The sequence below is a fragment of the Bactrocera oleae genome, chromosome 3 (genome assembly GCF_042242935.1).
Source record: "Bactrocera oleae isolate idBacOlea1 chromosome 3, idBacOlea1, whole genome shotgun sequence".
Lineage (NCBI taxonomy): Eukaryota > Metazoa > Arthropoda > Insecta > Diptera > Tephritidae > Bactrocera > Bactrocera oleae.
This window is the reverse complement of record NC_091537.1, coordinates 20,325,055-20,347,282: the sequence shown is the minus strand read 5'-3', so window position 1 is coordinate 20,347,282 and position 22,228 is coordinate 20,325,055. Positions and strand designations below refer to the sequence as shown.

The 22,228-nt window shown below is 35.4% G+C and overlaps 1 protein-coding gene across 5 annotated transcripts in view; it reads right to left on the bottom strand.

Moving 5' to 3' along the window:
- bru1 (bruno 1) overlaps nt 1-22,228 on the bottom strand; it is a 239,688-nt gene that overhangs the window by 29,613 nt on the left and 187,847 nt on the right. For 3 of the 5 annotated variants that reach the window (XM_070106206.1, XM_036366791.2, XM_036366794.2), the window contains 4 exons: nt 10,168-10,349; nt 9,718-10,015; nt 9,393-9,578; nt 2,525-2,551 (listed from right to left, as the gene is read on the bottom strand). In XM_070106206.1, the coding sequence (XP_069962307.1) occupies nt 2,525-2,551; nt 9,393-9,578; nt 9,718-10,015; nt 10,168-10,349 (693 nt within the window). The remainder of the gene's footprint in view (nt 1-2,524; nt 2,552-9,392; nt 9,579-9,717; nt 10,016-10,167; nt 10,350-22,228) is intronic. The other 2 variants (XM_036366792.2, XM_036366795.2) reach the window with 1 other exon arrangement.

Here is a 22,228-nt window from a genome sequence, read left to right as displayed (position 1 = left end):
GCAAGCGAGAACTTACTTGCAAGTCATTTATTTGCATCCCCTAACATGCTATATACATACATACGTCCCAGATGTATGTATCTACTTATAAATGTATTGTAAGCTATGTTGTACATACTTGGCATATATGTATGTATATATGAACAAAAGGTTCCAGTCATTGCGTATGAACTGCAATTACTTCGACATTCATGACTGCTGGCAACCCAGGCAACCAACTTTACTGGTGGCATCAATGAGTTCCGTACTGTTAATTCGACAAAAGTGCAACTTGTAATTTTATTTTTGTTTCATTTTTTTTTCAACTTTTTGATTTTTGCCTTTTATATTTTTCTATTGCACTTTTCTCGACTTTCCAGTCTCTTTAGCAGTTTCATTTTTTCCATAACGCCCTACCGAGATGCACGTGTAGTTTGCGATTTGATCTTTTCATATGCATTGTTCACCATGACGAGCATTTTGCTAGCGATTGTGGATATGTGTGCAATAGCCATTGTTGCCACATATTAAAGAGATAAATTTGTAAGAAATTATAGTTTTTACATCTGATACTATAAAGTCCTATTGTTTAGTATTCCAAAAAGAAGTACTGCTCTACGAGTCGAAAGAGAAGTGCTCGCGATTGATACTAAGATTGATCTTCTTTTTTCCACTGTCAGTACTCCTAGTTTTCAAATCTTAACAGCAAACAAACGTATTATCTTGAAGCGTAATTTTTGGACTTGGAGTGCAACAAAGCATAATTCCACCTTTTGAGTATATTTTTTATACCCTGAACAGGGTATATTAAATTTGACACAAATTATATAACTCCCAGAAGGAAACGTCGGAAACCCTTTAAAATATATACATACGTACATGAAAGTAACGTCGGAGACCCTAGAAAATATTCATATGGCATATAATTGATGGGCATGACGAGCTGAGTCGAGTTAGCTAGATCCGTTCGTTTGTCTGTATGTACCCGAATTAGTCCCTCAATTTTTGAGATATGGATCTGAAATTTTGCACACGGTCTTTTCTCCTAAAAATTCTGCTTACTTGTCGAATTACTATTACATATAGCTGCCATACAAACTGATCGATCGGAGTTAACTCCTTGTATAGAAAAGTTTTTTATTTGAGAAGATATCTTCACCAAATTTAACACGAGTTATTGCCCAAGGTGATAATGTAATATCCGAAAAAATTGTTTGGATCAGATTGCTACAGCACATAGCTATCATACAACTGAACGATCGGAATCAAGTGCTTGTATGTAAAATTTTTTCATTTAAAGAGATATCTTCTCCAAATTTGACATGGGTTATTGTCCAAAGCAACGGTGTAATCTCGGAAGAAATTCTTCAGATAGAGACACTATATCATATAGCTGCCATACAAACTGACCGATCAAAATAAAGTTCTTGTAAGGAGTTTTTGTATTTGTGAAAGATATTATAACTTCAGTGCAACCGAGGTTAACGTTTTTCCTCGTTTTTTCTAAAACTTGGTATAGATATAAGAGTGTTTCAGATCTAGAAATGATTCAACTGTAAAAATTTTCAGCAAAAGATTCTGCGCAAAATATTGAAAATCGCTGACCGATGGTTTTAAAGCCTTTCTTTTTCGCTTTTTGATTTTCTTTCAAAATAAAAATTTCCTCTTTGAGATGAACATTCACTATTTCTGTAAACTATCAGTGAGGTCCTAGCGGTAGTTACTTCTCCAACTAAGTTGATCAGTTCATTTCAGTAGAAAATTGATTATATCGGTACTAGATCTTTAGATACCGGAATTATTTCAATATTTGAAACAGTAAAATCTCACTTTAGGGTTATGCTCTTCTCAAAAGGTGCAGAATAGCAAAACCCAGACAAATTTACGTTTCCTTTAACCAAACTGTATTGAAATTCATTCTCCGTTGAAGCCAAAGCTCTCATCCATAACTTATACGCAAACCTCATATTCACTAAGCTTTCAAGTGAAAACGGCAACTCTGTTCCCTACTTCGTTTCACTACATTTTTCTGCTTTGCTCATTTATTTTTATTCTGCACATTTCTTTTTTTGCTCCGTCTGTATTATCGCCTTTGTTGTGGTTCGTTTAATTTTATGACTTGGCAGGAATTTTACTACCTTATTCGTGTGATTTTGTGCAGAAACAAAGTCGTTTGCTGCTTCCCCTTTGCTCTCGTCCATTTCATACTGCATTTTTTTGTAGTTTCTTCTGCTTCTTCTTACAATGAGTTAATATAATTTAAGTGCACAATTGTTTTCCTCTGACATTAAACATACGGAGTTTCTCCATGGCTATCGAGAGCCATTTTTTATTTTTTATTTCTAAATTCGGTGCACAAATAACGAAAAAAGGGAATAACAACAATGACGTTAATCAAAACGTTAACAATGTAGGGAATTTTTTAATTTCGCGGCGCAACAGTTACGAAATCACATTTAATACATAGCAACTTTTAAATGATTAAATCAAATACAAATTAGTTGGGAAACTAAAAAAAAACTGCTACAACACTTTCTGTTCTCACCTGAGCTGGCGGTTTTTCCTAAGAGACCTACAAGCGTATGCCAAGCGTTGCATGTAATTAGACGAGAAGAAATTGGATTAGTAATTCTTAGTTATTTTTTTGTTTTTATCGAAATTATAAAAATCATATTATTGTGTTTTGAAGGGAAAAATAAATTTTGAAATAATGGATTACAAAAGCATCAAACATTTAAAAACATTACATATGATAGAAACAAAGTAAAATATAAATTATTGCAGTTCTTTATTTATATTTATTTACACATTAGAAGAAAATATAAGTAATACGAGTTAGTACAATTTTTCAACACGCAATCCATAAACACAGTCTCAAAGCTACACAAATCATTCTCTAAACGGAACCTACGTTAAGGAACTACACTAGAACTCGTTACGAGACTTATTCACATAAAAGTATATACAAATATGTAAGAAGCAAACTCTGCTTTAACCTAGACAGTTGATAATGCTAGAATCTAGTAGGAGAACTACATTAAAGTTCTATTGGAGAACTAACATTTTCTCGATTGAAGAGCAAATTTGGTTTGAGAACGCAAGGTGTCTCTATTGTTTCTTGAGTCGTTCACTGTAGCCAGAGATCGGACAAAAGTACTAAATATGTAATAATTTTCTCACTGATATCTTATTTTTATGCTAGTAAGATTATTAAAACTTGGTTTGAGTACTATAAGTTTGAGGTTAGAGGGCAATGGCTGCCACCTTCACCGTAGTAGAGGATAAGCTTTTGACTTCATATTCGTATTTCAGCATTTTCTGCGTTCGCTTATTAGATTGTGAGCTCTGCTTCGAACCAAACTTATTACTCAGCCCAGTATATCCCCTTTTCAAAAAGCGCTTGCTATGTTCAGGTTATGTTAGATATGCTAAAAGTTTTCAAAATCAATATTTTTATAGTCCATATAATATGTTTTCAGGACTAGAATATATCACAGGACTGAAACACACGGGCTTAAGCTAGCAGTATTTTTATATTTATATCTTGAAGTAATCTTAATAGGTCAGTTTTAACCCCGTAGCCGTTGAACTGACACCTGACTTACGTACCTTCGACTAAAAATCATGTCATGTAGACATACATATATAAGTGAGATATTGTTTGTATAAGACTTGCTAAATAAGAAATTCTTAGCTTCATTGTCAGACCAAGAACAAGTAAAAGTAAAGCTGTGCCAAAGTTTATATATATGCTATGCATTATGAGGAATCACGATCTCAATATTAGCTCTGGGACCAAATGTATGCAAGCAGAGACTACAACGAAGCCATCATCTGCTCGCTTTTACAACTTCGACAAATATACATTCTTACTTAGACCATATGACTACCGAAGACAATGAACTCAATAGACAGCTAGAAGAGGTTAACTTGATATCAAAATCATGGCTCAATGAGAATTATTTGAGCTCTTCAATGATTTGCAGTGCTATAAATCAGTGAGAAAATTGAGAGAACTAGTTATTCACGACTTTAACTCTCAGCGAGTTTTGCTTCTTGGAAACTCTTTTGTTTGGAAACAAATATGTCTTTTACTAAAAAATAAATATAGTAGAGTTGGAAGGTCGCTAACAACGGTGTGTTGATATCGATTATAACCATAATCAATGCTAAAATTGAAATGATAAATAAAAATATATATTTTTCTTTAAGCGCTGTAAAATTTTCAAGCCCCCCTTTAAAACCAAGATCAACTGTTATTAACCAACGATGCCACGATACTAGTACAGTGATTTCGAGAGGAACCATTGAACTTAGAGTTCAACTGGCTTTATAAAATACCTGAATATTGAACAAAATAATAAAGAAAAAAGTAAAGCAATATTTATTGCATATGCAAGTGGCTTGAAAAATAAACTAATCGTCCAGAGCCGAACCGAAATCTTAAAGATCCAACCAAATTTAATTTGGTACACAAGAAATATAGCAGTGGAAGTCAGACATCTAAATAAACGAGTTTATATTTAAGTAGATTTCACTAGTTATTAATAAATTATTACTTCACCTATCAAATTCTATCCAAATATTAACTTGAAAAGTTTACTTCGTTAGCAAACAAACTACTAGTATATATTTCTCTGGCAATTGACAAAACTTGAATCAATTACTTGTAAATTTATCGGAGCAAATTCGTATGGAACAATTATCTATGTTGCTGATTGCCACAGGAATGTTGTGGAACTTATTAGCTAACTAATTTCCAAATAAACGGAAACTTGAATGACACTAATGACAGGCAACAAGATTAGATTAGCAATCGATAGCGACTACACCTTTTAGTTTCGTCGGACATATATAAGAATATATAAACACATATATGTATATCTGTATACTTGTATGTATGGTGTATAAATATAGAATTGACACGAACCCCACTTTCATTTAAGATGGCGATGGCGATGGCGATGGCGGTTAATCAAGTGCCCGCCACTCTTACGTAATTGCCACAATGCCGTGGCAGATGCGGAAAACAAAAATTGAGTAAAACACCGAACTATGGCCACGAAGATATTTCCGGTAAATTGGAAGCCGGAAGAAGGAAATTAGATCATTTCAAACCGTAACAAGCTGACGGTTAACTAGCGATGACACAGCGGCTGAGCATGGTTGAGTGTATGTATTATTTGTGAAGTGATGTTGGTCGCCGTTGCGCACAAAAAGTGTACACACTCATTCATGCATATAAAGCTCGGCGGCAGCCGACAGACAACGGCAAGCTTAAAGGATACAAGGCAACGCAAAAACAAAAGGACACACACCACTACATACATAGGTACACTTGTTCCGACAAACGCACAAAGGCAAAGTAGCCGCAACAAAGCGGTGAAAGCAACACGAATGCGGATGAAGGGGAAGCCAAGGAAAACGAATGAGCGCGAAGGTAACAAATAAGGGTGAAGTAGCATGATTGAGGATGAGGGGCGAAGAAGAATGGATGTGGACGAAGGACGTTGTAGAATCAAACAAAGCTTTGGCAGCCAATTTCATACCGAAAGTGTTCGATTTTTTTCGCTCATTTGTGCGTTGAGGTGTAACCGCGTGCAACGAGCCGAAATATGGGTGTGTATATGTACATACAGACAATTTTTGGTCCTTCTCTTTCGATGGACTATTATTTTGCGGCATGTTGCTTCATTAATTTGCCAGCGTTGATGGTGACGTTAAACAAATATTTGGTTGCCGAAGCGCTGTAGGAGGCTACATAAGTGCGGACACATGCGGGTATGGCGGCTACTAATTTATTAAGTTAGCTCACAAGAAGAAATATTGACTGAAATTATTTACTAAACACACACCTTTGGTTGGATAATCGTGCACAAATGGGAAAAGTATTTCAGCAAACTAAATATGTTTACAGTTACTTTCGTTAGTTTGGTTAACTAGGTGTACAATGTGTGTGTGTGTATGAAAATTGAGAGGTGAAAAGTGTGGTGCGTAGAATTATAAAAAGGGGTTTATTTGGAGTATATACGTTAGTAGAAGACTTAATATTTTTTATATAAGTAGATGCGGCCTTTGAGAAATATTTATTTGTACGCCGGATTAATCATAGTTTTAGAAGAATGTGTTTTGAACTGTAAAGCTTTCGCATTCTTTGTAAATGATATAGAGTTGTAGCGTATACACCTTTTTGGACTCAGGCTAATTTGGCTCTTGCTTCAATTTTAAGCTAACCAATAACTCCAACAAGTTCTAAGCTATACCCTAGATCAATAAAAAAGCTTACACATATCGAAACTTTAATACAATTTTTTCAGAGAGTTCATTATAAAAATGTTTCCCGTGTTCTTAAAACTGGTTTGAAGTTGTGTGGGAAATAATGGCTTCTTTTTCAATCTTATCTAAGTATTGTGACGTGAAACTACGTAGTTTAAAATAATATTTATGTATGTAGGGAGAGGTCGCTAGGCAGAACAGGGCGATCTTACAACCGCATCCAACAAAAAGGAGTTTTTCGGAACATTATTCTGAGGAAAAAATGGGTATTGTTTTGCCCTAGGATTGACAGCAAGAAATCCATGTAATCTCTGAAGTTTTTTGATTCACCAAAGGTTCTAACGGTTTACAGCCTGATAATGCAAGTCTATATGCATACATATGGTAAGGTTTTTCATCAGTTTAAGTCCATAATTTATGCATTTATTTATCCTTCTTCGCCTGCACTTCGAGATTTTAGACCTCCGCTATACAAATCTTCCCCCATAGCCGGTATTAAGAGATTAGATAAGCAAGTATTTATACCACTCTGAAGGAGAGTCAACAATCGCTTGGAGTAAATTCAACTGGAGATTATATAGTCTCTTGCGTTCACATACAAATTTCTTAACCAGAGATAAAAGCATTCCCAATTCTGTTATGAATACTGACTTATATAGCATCCAAAACTTGAAGATTGGTGAGTCGAACAAGCAACTGGTATAATCAAGTAGAGTTAGATAAGCATGCTTTATATCACTTTGAAGAATATTTCACTTTTGCTTATAATGAATTCAACTGGTGAACAATATGGTTGCTTTGACATGCAAATATTTTAGCTAGTGAGAAGAGCAAAGAAGTGATAGGGCGATAATGCAAATCTATGTAGTCTCGTCTGAACTAAAGTGATGTTTTGAACAAACAACTGGCATAAATAAAATAGCATGATATCATCAAATATATTTATAATATACATACATAGAGAGGTTACGCCCCTTTAGTGAGATATTTACATACTCTCTTCTATTGCATTCAACTAGTTAAATTTGTTAGGACTTTCAAAATAAACTAGCATTAAATGACGAATCGAACACGTATCTATTTATTCTTTTAATTACCCAGAGTTTCCTCGCTGAATACTCCACATATTTATTATCTGTAAAACTTTTCTTGCATTTTGCATGCAATTAACTTTAAAGATAATAAACAGATAAACAAGCTGAAATTCATGACATATCTGTCAATGTTCTCGTTGCTGCCAATATTAATATTTCATTAATGAAATCCGATTAATAGCTTGTCAACAAACCACGTGTCTTTGGGCCAATGCACACAACAATATCGAGGATATATTATATGAATGTATATTTGAGTCGATGCGCATACGAACATATTTATAATATTACCAACGTCTATTTATGTGCATATAGGAGTATATATGTGTTGATGAGTGCAAACACTCGCTGCTCAAATATAGGTAACATAATACCCGCAAAAGTTTTAATGATGATTGGGCGATGCGCGATGCGCGTTGCCCGTTGCGGGCTGCGGTAATCGATATGTTGCTTGCATGTTGTTAATTTTTATTAAGGATTAACGCTGACACATGTCACTGTGCAGGTCCTTTAAATCGATTGCCGACTTCCTGTCAGTTACCTTCGCTTATGCTAAGTATGTAGGTGGGTAGCTGAAGCGTAAAACAATACGTGCGTACTAGATGCAGAAAAATGTGGAAACTTATTTAAGACATTAGCCGGGTCACATAATGAGGAGAGCAAATATTAGGATTTAGTAAGTCCTGGGTTATAAATTTCTTTAATTTTCAGCGAAAGACCAGCGTTGCTTCGAAATTGAGCTCGAACGTAATGTCAAAGGGTTCAAGTTAGTTATATCAAACTATGTGATTTATACCAGTTTATTCACCTCAGTTTAACTTTTTCGCATCAAAATTCTTTCGACTTTTTTTATTACATTCTTATTATTCTTAAGTGTATCAAACATTTTAGTCTTCAGATCGTTACCAGCTATTACAATACCGAGGTCTATTTAACCGAAACATTTCTCTTTCCATTACTTCTATGCTCGTTACGTTTGAGCTCTGCGCTTATAGCAAATAATTTAACTTAATTATACCAATTTATGTGAATTATACCAGTTCTTTCTTCATTTGGCAGTCTAAGGCTTGATACTTTTTAGATGGGAAGGTTTTCGACGGATTATTTAAAAATATTGTTTTGGTATTATATCAACAAAACTTGAGAGACAAGGTCATTGCCATTTTGTAGAACATAGGGGCTTATTTAACAAAATTCGTCATGGATTATCCACTTCACAGGTTGCTATGTTTAAACTTGGCTTACTTATCAAAGAAAATTATTGTAAAAGCATAACATTATTGTTGCTGTAGTTGAGCCAAATATATGAAGCTACCTCGTCACGCTTTAACAAAATTTGTATATAAAAGAAATAATATTGTTATTGCTGTTAATAAAAACGTCTGTTTTCCCTTTATATTTCTTTATTCCACTCTTGTAAGAGCTATACCAGTTGGCTGATCTATTTGCCACGCATTAGTGAGTGATAAATCGAAAGCCGAATTGTTTCCCTTCGCAAGCGAAAGCCACTAGTCTTAATTGGGCGAAATTTAAATGAAGGTCACCGAGAAAATTCGACGAGGATAACCAAAAGAAACTACGTTAACACGACAGTTTCGTCTAAAAAGTGAAAGGAGCCCAGTTTTTTAGCTGGCGAGCAATTTCAACTCTCTAACTTATCTGAATGCCAATTGGGGAGTCTTTTATGTCCCTAAAACATTAAACGCCAACAAAACCACAACAAAATTAAACTTCTGATTATATTTGGTATACTACTCCTCTGCTCGCTAAAAGCGAATCTCAAAATATATATAATTTTCGGAATCATTCTGGTTCAACCTAATGATCACACACACATACAAACACAGTTAAACACACATGCATGCTATCTACGGCTTCGTGTGTCCGCACAACAATGCCACATTGTACATAATGTATTAAAATAATGATATAATGTGTATATAAAAACCGCTTTCAGTTTAAATAATAATTATGCAATTTGTGTAATAAGTAAAAAAAAGCAGAAACAACAATAAGCAAACCGCCAACAAGTGATGAACTTACATAAGAGAGCCGCTGTGTTTGTCAGTTGCGCGCTGCCCGGATTGGTGGCAGCATTGGCGAGTGAGGGTTGCGTCATCGCCGCAATAGCGGCCAAGTTTTGTACCGTCATCGGTGGTAGTAATCCAGCTGCGGCGGCAGCAGCCGTTGCCGCGGCCGTTTCCGCAGAACTCGCCTGAGCGCCCAAACCTACAGCAAAGAAAATAAAATTTTCACATTTTAACCCACTTCACATAACAGCGAGTACTACATATTATATAACCAGCGTGTACAAGCACGCTCGCCCACAAAATGACCACAAACGGCGGTCACCGCTGCGGGTACGCACCTTGCAAAATTTGCTGCTGCAGGCCGACCGCCTGCAACTGTTGCAGCAATTGTAGTGAGGCCGGTGTAATGGCATCGGCGCCCAACACCGGACTCGCCTGTTGTGGCGGATTCGGCAGTATGGGCGTTGAAACGGTAGTGGCGGTCTGACCCAACGGTATATTTATGTTCGATGCCAGATTCCAAAGATTCGCCTGTATTTGCTGGATCTTCTTTTGTTCCTTCTCCTTTTGCGTATCGGCAAATTTCACAACCAATGGCGATGTGCAACCATCCATTGTCTTGTTTTGGTTCAAAGTCTAAAGTAGAGAAAATAGATTAGTTAAATTTTGCTTTACAACAGCTGCACCAAGCGAGCGTATCAAATATTGCATTTGGCGCTAATTGGTCGCACATTGAAGTGAAATTTTCATTGAAGGGAATTTAATATCATTCGGAACGATGGAATTACCACTTTTATCGCTGATATCGCCGCGTGTTTAGTGGCAAATGTAACAAAGGCACACCCTTTACTCTGTCCGTTCTGATCCCGCAAGACCGTGCACTCTTCGATGGCGCCGTGAACTTCGAATAATTTGCGTACGTCGTTCTCGTTCAGTTTCTTATTGAGCATTCCAACGAAAAGCTTCCGTTCTGCAAAGAAGAGCAGCAAAAAAAGGTTATTTAGCTTACAAAATTGTGCACAATTGTTTGAATTTGTAATATTTTCTAGTTTGAATATAACACCTTGCTTCGTAAGTTGATTGTTAGCGAATTTGCAACCCTTCGAGTATTTTTTATACCCGATAAGGTATTAAAATTTCTGTTTATATATTGATATAAACTTAAGACGCTTAAAGCAGCACAAAATAAATTAATTTCGAAGCCGGATGTCTATTTCTCGGTCTGTGCGTATTTTCTCCCTGCCGTCGGTCTGTGTATGTCAGCGATGAGTAAAAATTTTCGTATCTAAATGGCACTTGAAGTATGTATCTTCTGTCACACTGAGGAGGTGGGTATTGTAAATAGGTGAAATCGGACTATTGTTAAGCCCAGCCAATTAAAATGGTGAACATCGTAGTAGAACCACGCCTACTTACATTATAACACAATTTTAAATTCCATCAGATTCTTTCACTTTTTCATAGATAAATCAAAAATCCATAAATATAAAAAAATTGCTTTTTTAAATCCCAGATATCGAACATAGACCCTCAGTGCCTATAACTAATTTCATAACAAAAATATCAGTCAATTTGCGTGTCATCTTAACTAATTTAAGCGGCATATATTTCTGTTAATAATGTGACCAGGTGCTAAAAATGGATTAAACCGATTCAGTACTTCACCTAGCCCCCTCTAGCTAATATAAAAAGATAAAAGATAGAATAAAAAGTTAGATATCTTAGCAAAATTATGTAATCTAGTATAACATTGATTGATGTCGATAGGTCGTGCCAGCATCGAAGAATTGCCGAAGGTCGTATTTTACGTCTATCGTTGCAACAATGAATCGTATCAGCGAATACCTAATAACCTTCAGAAATATGAGACTAGAACCAAAGGATATACTACCATAGAAAAAATTGCCTTCTCAGCTGATACTATGGTTATAATCATATATAAATCGATAATTGTCGAGAGATCGATTATGCTGATTCTCATTATTATGGTCTTCCAAATCCCGACGGGAAATTCCAGAGTTATGTTGGATAAAATGGTACAATTAACGTTATATCCCAAATAGTTCAAGCCAATGACTGTTCGTTCCAACTGACGCTATATGAAGTATATATACATGGCCGTAAATAAGTTGAAACACTAATTTTCATTTCATGACAGGCACTTAAACTCAATTTGATTGCTATAAATAACAGTTTTAAGGAGAAGTTTGAAGAAAAGTGAAGGCTTTTATAAAAGTAAAAAGATAACGTGTTTAGTGAACAAAACTATAGAATCATTTGTATTTTGAGTAGATTCAGTCTATGATCCTAAGATGGGATCTAACTTACGCCAATTTGATTTGAAATCTGTGAACCGGGTGTTCATTACACACCATAAAATACTGTTGATGGGCGTATTTATGGTGGATGAGATACTGTGAGAATCTGGAGATTGTAGTAAGTACTAACTCTTTAACTATAAGTGCATTAAAATTTCAGGTTTCTATAATAAAGAACAATAAGCAGAACCCCCTTAAAAATAAGAAAGAAATCTTAAGAAGGGAAAGAAAATGAAATATATATAATAGATACTTTCTCTGGTAAAAAATCATGTCATAAACAAAAGCAAATTATCTAAAAATATACACAATATGATTTGTTGTCCCTTTAGTCAGTCAGTTTTAAATTTATGTAGAAGAATTTTATTTTCATATACTAATTCTTAAAATTACTCATACGTGATTATTCTCAGTGTAACAGTTAATGAGTGCCGGTAGAGCTACTTTGAATGCTTGTAAAACAACTCTAGTGTGAAAATACTGGCTTGGGTATTCATTACAATGCTGAAAACAACTGTTGTTGTATTCAAGCCGAAGATATACACCTACATAGATATTTTTGTAATTTTTCGAAATTCAAGTTCATGTAAGTCACCAATGCAGCACGGAAATGAACTTGAAAATTTTCAGTGTCAACAACGTGATACCTTCGGCTAAGGCGTTTGCCGACTCTGACGCTTCACATTTGCTTGAAATCTTGAAGGCGGTGAAAGCCGACACCCGCAGCAAGTATATGCATATATAAAGAAATAATTTCTATTCTTACAGATAGCAATGAAAAACGACCATCACTATTAAAGTAAGCGAAAATAAAGCTTTGTCTACAAAAGTTAAAAAATGGCACACAACCTTATTTTTTATATATGATTTTGCAACGGTCATACATAATGCATTCGCACAAAAACTTTCCCGCTATGCATTAAGGTTTCGGATTAAGTGCAAGGATAGAAACCACAAGTGAAATTAAAGGAAATGCATGGAGACTCCGAAAGTGCAATACCACTAAGCGCCCTGATCCTCTTCAATTATGTAATTAAGAATATTTTTTAGTAAAAATGTGATGGTTAATCTCTCATCAGCTATGGATTATTATAAATTTGAGAAATGGCAAAACAAACGAACAACTGGTTTAATTTAAATATTATAATTTGTTGAACGAAAGAGTGGATAGAAAAGAGTTTAAATGACAAACGATTGCATTTAAACCTCAAAAATAGGGTTAAAACCCGCAAATTGTGAATCCTAAACACTGAATAAACTGCTTCTTTCCAATCTTCCGAATTGTTTTATTCCAGGATCATAAAAAAAATTACTGTAATAATTCTTAGCTAATCGGAATAGAGTATTGGAAGCAGCTCATTAGAATGAATTAAGGGAGAAAATGGTACAAATAGTTACAATACAAACATCGACCAGATCAAGTTGATTTCCAATGGTTGGCTGTTTATCTTCTGACTGCATGCTTGAAGTAAATTAGGCTCAATAGATGAAAGCGGCTTTTTCAGTGGCAGGAGATGAACGGCTATGAAAAAATCCATTTTACAGATAAAACAGTTTTTAATAAGCACAACGACAAAATCTACGCAAATACTTCCAAAGACGCCAAAAATGTTACATAACATTTATGTTATACATTTATAATACAAAGGTTCAACGTGGTCACCATCTAGTTGCTGTACTGGTTTGGTGGTTTACACTTCTGTGTAAAGGGCGTTAAAACTGGGTCAAAATTGTATCAGCAGGATGTTTTAGAAGGCATGGTAAAGCAGTCAAGCAATACTTTCTTCGATGGAGCAGAAGAAACACAACACAAAACCCACTTAGCAGCGGCTTCAACGCAATATTTATGGTTACATAGCAGCAGATGATTGTCAGATTTGAATCCATAGGACTACAATTTGTGGTGAAAATTGAAGAACATGGCCTATCAAATGAGCCACAGAAATTTCAAGAGTCTCTAAAAATCTTTAGTTAATAAAAAAAATGTATTTGTTAAAAAATCTATTATAGTTTTATTTTTATAATGGTCTGAACTTGTAACAGAACTTATGGCATGATTTTAAGAATAATACTACTGGTTACCACGTAAAAGAATGCAATATAGTACTGACATGGAAGAAACATTAAAGATTTAATTGCTAACGGTATATCAAAAATATTCATTTATAAGTACATGCACCCAAATATTGTATACTCGTATATATTGTATATGGATAAATGTGCCATACTAAAGCAGGTTAATACTCTGCCTTAAAATATGGCAGCGTCAGTAATTGACATCGCAAATCTTATTCACATGCTGATATAAATACTAACGTACATACTTCAGCTGAAGAGCGTGCCGAAGCAGGTAATGCAGAATGGAGCCAAAAAATGCAGAGACTCCTCCTCTTGCTGCCTACCAATGTGAAATAAAATTTTAAATTTTTTATGTACAATTTCCTACGTTGCCAAATTAGATTTTAATATTAAATTTCACTTGAAGCGTTCCACTTCATTTTTATTGCAGATAATATACAGTTTTATTGTGGGAATGTTTCAATTTTAAGCAAATTATTTTGTAATAAAATTCCATAAGAAATGAGCATGAGTTGGAGCAAGGAAGATGAGGAAGACAAGTTTGAAATTTATTAATTTATTTGAGATTAAAGTTAGCTTATATAAAGAGAATATTTTAGAGAAATAATTATTATTAAAAACAAAGGAAATTGCACAACGTTTTGCATGGAAATTTTCATAATATAATTTGAGCATAGCTCAATAGATCACTTTGAAATACCTAATAATTATTTAAAAAAAAGTAATAAAATTCCATTATATGCAGAATTTGGTATTAATTGCTTAGTAATTGATTTTAAACGGGAGATGTAGTTATAAAAGGTGAGTAGTAAAAAATATATATACACAAGTATGTCATCTGGGACTACCAGTGCTCTAAAACGTTGCTTTATTTGGATAAGTACTTAAATTTTTTTACTACGAGTAACGGATATTTTTTAGAATAAGTCAAAACTTTTTTCGAAGTTGGTCTTTTCGACAGCTGTTATTTGAGTTATACTCAGTTTGATTTGCCTTTTTATAATGCATAGATTTCCTTCGGATCAGCGTTTGAAAATCGTGCAAATTTATTACCAAAATAAGGTTGGCTTCACGCGAATGCATTCAATATTTGATCAGCATAATCGTCCAACAGAGTAATTTGAGTAATTTGAGCAAACTTGGATCGGTTTTGTACCACGTTCACTTAGCAGATAAAACGCATCCTCAGAGATGCCATATAGTACGCATCGAAGACGCTATTGCTGCTGTGCAGCAGAGTAGCCAAGAAGTCCTTCTAATCTATCTGCCATCGGTCATATTGGAGCTATATTGTTTGTGTGTACTCTATGGGCAGAGGGAATCAATATTTATCAAAAATGTAGCCGGCCATAATCTGACAGTTAATGAGGAATACTGTAGAGTAATGGTTAATGACCTTTTCGTACCTGAATTGGAGGACGTTGATATGGACGACCTTTGGTTCTAACAAAATGGCGTTACATACGTCATACAGCCAACGAAACGCTTAATTTATTAAAGGAAACTATTGGTGAGCGCAATATCGCGCATCGGCACCGCTGGACTTTTTTTTGTAAGGTTATATGAAGTCGCTTGTGTACGCAGATAAGCTCGTTACGAATAAAGCCTTGAAAGAGAATATTCCGCGCGTTATTGCTGACAAACAGCCCAATTGCGGCAAAAAGTGAACGAAAATTGGGCCACTCGGCTAGAAATTATTCGAGCCATACGCGGCGGTCACTTGCCAGATTCGTTTTTAGAACATAATCCCTTATTTTTGGAATAAAGCTAAATTCTTGGTCATAACATTAAATTAATATGAGTTTTACTTATGCTTGAAAACCACATGTGTTAAAAAAAAACTCTTATCTACATTATGGCCCTCTGGGACACACAAATTTTTGGGGCACCCCATCTTCAAGCAGTTTAATGACTGTAATCAACAATTGTTTAATACCCAATGAATAGCATGGATAATAACTTTGCGAAAGTGTCTTAGCACTAATACGCACCCAAATGCAATCCAGAACCTGGCTATTTCCGTGCCACATAGTAGCCACGCGCGGATTAACACATATACCTACTATATGTTATCAGGCAGAGCAGCAGCAAAATTGTGCCACCTAGTTTAACGACAATCTGCCGAGTAGCTTGTAACGAACTTTCACTTTGCAACGTTATTTAAAGAGCATATACAACTGTACCGCTATACGACAGAGTATGTGCCCCAAAATAGCGCATGTTCAAACACCGGTATGCAAATAACATTAGAGTGCCCACCAAGCACACACAAGTTGGTCGGGTAAATAAATTCTTACATAACACACACATCTACACATATGTATATACATATAAGAGACACATAAGCGCACTATATATATAAATACATAAGAGCACCCTATATATCTACAGTGCATACAAAAACACTTGATATGATTGCCACATGCATAAAAAGCGTCCATGTACTACTTTGTAGGTGCTATGTTTACCCACTTTTAAAGTCTTCAAGCAGCAAAGGTACCATTTAAGCTTAGATTGCCTACCCAAACAACCAACAACCAACACCCACACGCCAACAACAACAAATCGCCAACCGACACGCAAATCGACTGTGCTCCACTTTTTATCTTACTGTGAAAACTGCTGGCGGCAAATGTTGTTGCTGCAGGTAGGCAACTTCTACACGGCAGCCGTGCGCTGCGGTCACATGACCAAGTATTGCAAGCAACTACAACATGTAGACATGTATGTATGTGTGTTATGCATGTGCTAGCTGGCCGTTCGGTGCCCAATGCTCTACATTTCAGGTGAGCAGTGACAAAGCGCATAGATTGCCTCAACTGTGTTCGGCGGCCACAGCTACACACACACACACACGCATCCACGCACGCATGCATATGCAGTTATGTAGCTGTTGTCAAGCGGTCGAGTTGCGGGTGTTGGTGTTGTTGCTGGTGGTAGCGGTAGCAGTGTTGATATGCAAATGAATCCACTTTTAACTGCAAAGTTCGCAGTGTCCCAGTGCCGAGCCTTTCTACATATCATACGAGCTGCCCAACACACATCCGCTCTCAAACGCATGTTTACATGTGTGGGTGCGCATAGTTTTACACATTCATAGCTTCGTATCCCCTCCCTTATGTCGCAGCAAACATACCTTTGCCGTTTTGGTTACAAGTTAGCTTTTTTCATTGTTGTTGTTTTTGTTGTTATGTTCATGTGCGTTTTCGTGCATCCTTTGGTGTTTGCCATCGTCAGAGATTTCACTTTAAAGCGCATAAATTTTCGGTTTCAAAAACAGCGGGGTGTTGCAGGGCGAGCCAACGAGCACTGCCCGTGCAAATAATTGGCGAGTGCTGGTGGCAGCGCAAGTTGGCGAAATTGTGCCTTAAATGGCGTATCTTCTAAAGCTGCATTTAAATTATAAGTTCATTAAGCGCTGGAAATCTTCTGCAGACATATTGCCACAATATGCTTTCGCAGTATGAAAGCTCTAGCATATTTTCTATGAAATTTAATTTTTTGTAAAATTCTTTTGCATCTTTTTTTCGTACTTAAAATACTAAACTTTTTGAGTGCATGTTCGAGCTGCCGACTGTGGCGCTACTGTCCTAATGATCTACTGTATAATAGTTTTCTGAACTCTTTGCTTATTTATATAATATATGTATATACATATCGAAATGTTAATGTAAATGCAGCTATTTGATATCTTAAAAGAAAGTAGTACTTTTACTAGTTACTTCGTAAGGAGTTTCTTACGATAAAAATTTAGTAGCTAGTCACTAAAATATAACGAATTGGAGAAAATGCCGAAACTTCCAATCCTGTAATAGAATTATTTTTACCAGAAAACACTTTCCTACCACCCTTATCGCCCTATTGCAGCCTGGATAGGGTATATTGAGGTTGCCATAAAGTTTGTACCACCCAGGGGAACTGTCGGAGACTCTCTATATAACATATACTCGTACATATGTAAATGATCAGCGTGATGAGCTGAGTCGATTTATACCCGAGCTCATTCCTTAGTTTTCGAGATATTGATCTGAAATTTTGCACAAGTCTTCTTTCTTTCTACCTCTTTTCTTCTTCTTTTCTCCAAGAAGCTACTCATTTGGCTGACCTGCAGATATCAGATCACTATAGCATATAAGCTGCCATACGAATTGAACGACCGGAATCAAGTGCTGGTGTTGAAAACTTTTTCATTTGACGAGATATCGTCAAGAAATTTGGCATGGGTTTTTATCCAAGACAACGGTACAATGTCTAAAAAAAATTAAATAAAATATCTAAAGAAATTGACCTGATTTCAACGAAATGGGACATTATAAGCAAAGATTACGTTCAATATTCAGTATGTATTTTATATGAGAGTTAGCCTTTGTTGTTCGTTTCAAAATTTGCGTCATAAAAACGGAAATGAGATGAATAAAATGCAGTAAAGATTCTATACTACTTTCTGGTGACGAGAATTATATTCCATATATTTTTTAGACTTTAAAAAAATTAATTCCTTTTCGGGTCAATATGAGGCAGAATGATTGACTCTGACCGGCTGAACAGACCTCAAGCGACACAAGTGTTTTCGGCTGTTATTGATGTTATATAATATAAAAAAAAATTTATAATCTTAAATTTTGTGTTAAGTAACGAAAAAAATAATTATTAGCATTAGTTCAACTCAATTTATCCACTCTCCACTGAAATCAGCTTACAAGCTCAAATCTATGCTCTTAATAAACAATGTTTCCGCTCAAATTTACTACTGGGTATACGTACATTAATTTCTAACCAAATAATGGCCACTCAACACCCGTGTACAACATTTTATTATTATTCTGCACCCAACTTATTGATTGCTGCACGCCATAATTTACATAAATTTCTACTAATCCAAAAGTCAACCAAACACATACACATATATACCATACACATATATACATATATATACAAGTATATGCATAGCACTTACAAACATTTACACATAAACCTTCCCAAGGGACTCAGACGTTTTGGCCGTTCTAATAACTCACAGCTGCCAATACACAAACTAAACAAAAAGGCTCAGATATTCATAATCTCTCTTCGAACCGGAAAATTCACAACTTTTCATAACAAACAAAAAAAAAAACAAAGAACGCATGAAATAAAAGTTCTAGTCTTCTCAGCATTACTAAAAATATAATAACTTTCAATATAATAAAAGAAGAATTGTCGAACGAACAAAGCGGGGCGAAGCTAAGCAGAGCCGGTTGAACGGTAAGGGAGGAGGGGTTCCACGCAATAACGAAGCTCTCTATTTCTATTGGCATTGTGCGATGGACAATGTCCATTCAACATTATTTATGTACTCGTGTATTAGTGCAAGGCCTGACATGCCAAGCCAGGGCAACGCATGGGTGGGGAGTGTCGAATCATAAACAGTTTGAACCCTATTCACCCGTTATGCATAAGTAGAAAACTTGCTTGAATGGATTCAGCAGCGCAGCATCCTTGTGGGAGCGTTCTATATCACGCTTCCACATTCTCTTTATCTCTCTACCGTCGCTTTTTTTCTTTCTCTCTTGCTCCCTCATTTTAGCATGTCAATATGGGCGTAAGTGTGTTTATAGCATGTCGTTATGCCTGGTGAGGCAAACGGAATATTTTCATAGAATAAAATTGGGCTAAGTTGTGTATAAAGAATGCCCATGATTATTACAACTGATCCGAGTCGTAAGTACTCTCCGCACAAACACTCACGCACACACACACATTTAACACATTTGAATATTTGCATAAGTATGTTATGTGTGTTCACTGCCCTAAAATATTGTGAGTGTACCACTTGGTGACCCCCGACTAAAAGTGTCCCTTTTATTACTTTAACATGAAAATTTATGACTACACAACAAATTTAAATATGCGTCAGGGTGCCATTCATATTCTTCATTGTTATTCGATATATAAATATTATTTGCTTAAATGCAAACGCCACCGGGGCAGGGGGAGTTAATAATAATATTGTAGTGGCTACTGGCAAAGGGATGCCGAAAATGAATAGTGCCCAAATGTCATATCGATTTATTAACCTATTTGAACGCCTTTGTGTGGGTCAATAGACAGGATATAAATGTGAATTACATTAGCCGCAAGCGACTGTTTTGTGCGGATATATTTCGGATGAAATTTTAACACATAGAAAGCAGATTTCGTAAATGCCCACAAATTGCGTAGAAGGATAAAGGAATGATTGTTGAATTAACAGCACAAAAAACATATAAATATATCTACTTAGTAGATGTATGTCTCTTATACTGAAAACATTGGAAAATCTTTTGCATAATTTTTTTATTAAAAATTTTTAAGATAAATTGTCAAAGTGCTTATAAGCACTTGTTAAATCGTATGACATTAGTAGTCTAATAAACTTTAATATCCAGAACTAGAACTTCTCAGCTTATATCACAATTAAATTACTTAATTTCCTACAGCCTTATTACTCGCTTATATAAAAGCTGTATTGATTCACCAAGTTCCAGTTTTGATAGCGAATCGAACAAACAGCTGGTATAAATAATATAAAGAGACTGGTATAATAGAAATGAAATGGTATGCGGTTTCAGCAATTGAATGAGGTACCTGTATCTACACACTTTTTTTAGTAAAAGGAACTATATACTTTTTTTAGTGCCTTAACATATATATTTATTTTTACGAAAGAGCACAGCTTAAGTAAAGAGAGCAGAAAAACATGAAATCTAAAACGGCAGAATATATATTAAAATAAAAAAGTAACTATAAGATATCAGGAATTAATAATATGCCCATTAGTCGGCGCGGTAGAGTACAGCTGCTATAAGAAATTTAATAGATCTTTGCTTAAAGAGATATATTTATGCATGACCAAGACTTGTCTTATCTTTTGAAGTTTGCTATAACGATTCATTATAGGTATGTGTAACTTTTTTTTCTCTAACTAGCCTTAACAATCCTTACCAATTTCGGCCTGGCGTAAGATCTTAGACGCCCCTCTGTAATGGGCTTACCTTTTCCAGCATTCTACACCAAGTTTTATTTTTGTTTTTTCTACTTGGCTACTCCACTAGTGACACGGTGTACCAGTAGGTTTTTTACCACCGACTCTCGTAACAAAAACATTTCTGACTAGAACGTGATGATTTTGTGAAATTTATATCGGGAGAAGGCGACTCGGTCTAGTTATTCAATAAAAATGGAATTTGTGTCATGTTCGAGGTATGTATTGACAAAGTAAAAAGTACTATACTTTCTTAAAACTTCTCGGTAAGTACCTTTATTATTTTAGAAAATGGATCAACATTCGTCAAACTCCCAGAAAACAAGAACAGAGAAATCTTAGATTTAGTAAAACGACTGAAAGACGTTCGATTACATGGTATAAGGTTAAGTTGGGTTAAAAGCTTGATTCTGTTTTAAACAACAAAAAATATCTTCCTTAGAATGCTGGTCCGTTTTGATACCTAAAACTCCTATGTATCGTTCATAAAGACCTAAGTATACAACGCGCTTTAAGCTAATCAGACATTTATTGATGCGGCTAATTTCAATTTCGCCGTAAGTATCACTTTCGAGTTGTTTCAACCCCGCAACCTCTTGCAAAAGTTTAATACAGGAAGGGTCAGAAAGTTTCCACCTCACCTTGTTCAAAGGTCCACCGCTAGAACATAAGGAGGCCCAGCTTTTTCCCACTATAATATATAAGGTCTTAGATACAATTTAAATATACTAGGAAATCGTCAGAAGAAATCTACATAACCATCACGAACTCTACACTACAAACAAACACTAAGATTGATTTAAAAATTGATATTTAACAACTTTCTATAGGAAATATATAGAAATTAAATATTTCCGGAAATATATAGAAATTAATAGAAAAATGTTAGAGTTGCGAACTTGTGTTAAATAAATGTACAATCAAATTCATCGGAAACAACGGTGTCTGTAAAAGACTCAACCCTTGATTATGCCGGACAAATTGATCGATGCTCGGCTGCAGGTTTAAATATCTTTAACTTAGGGCAACCTCAAACAACGCTGAATTCGAATAACAAATTTTGAGACCAGCAATGACAAGAATAGCTGTGACTTTCTTAATACCAAGTCACCAAAGATAAAGCTAATTAAAGTACCGTAATATAATTTTGAAACAATTTGATTCCCATCCGCATACAGATTTTGAGATATGTAGGTATTCACGTTGCCTTAAATTTATTTCCGTAAATAGTTAGTCGCCCACGTTTATAGAGGTTCGATATTCATGCCATCTACACCAGGTGTGTGACACCTAGACCAAATTTCCCCCACCATATTCTCCGCAATTGACATTTTAAATGGCCGAAGTAGTCGACTTCGATAATTGAACTATTGATATCACTTCACTTGCTGCAACATTGTAAAGGTTGCAAGGTAAAATTCAAATAATGCACACTAATTTACATGGAAG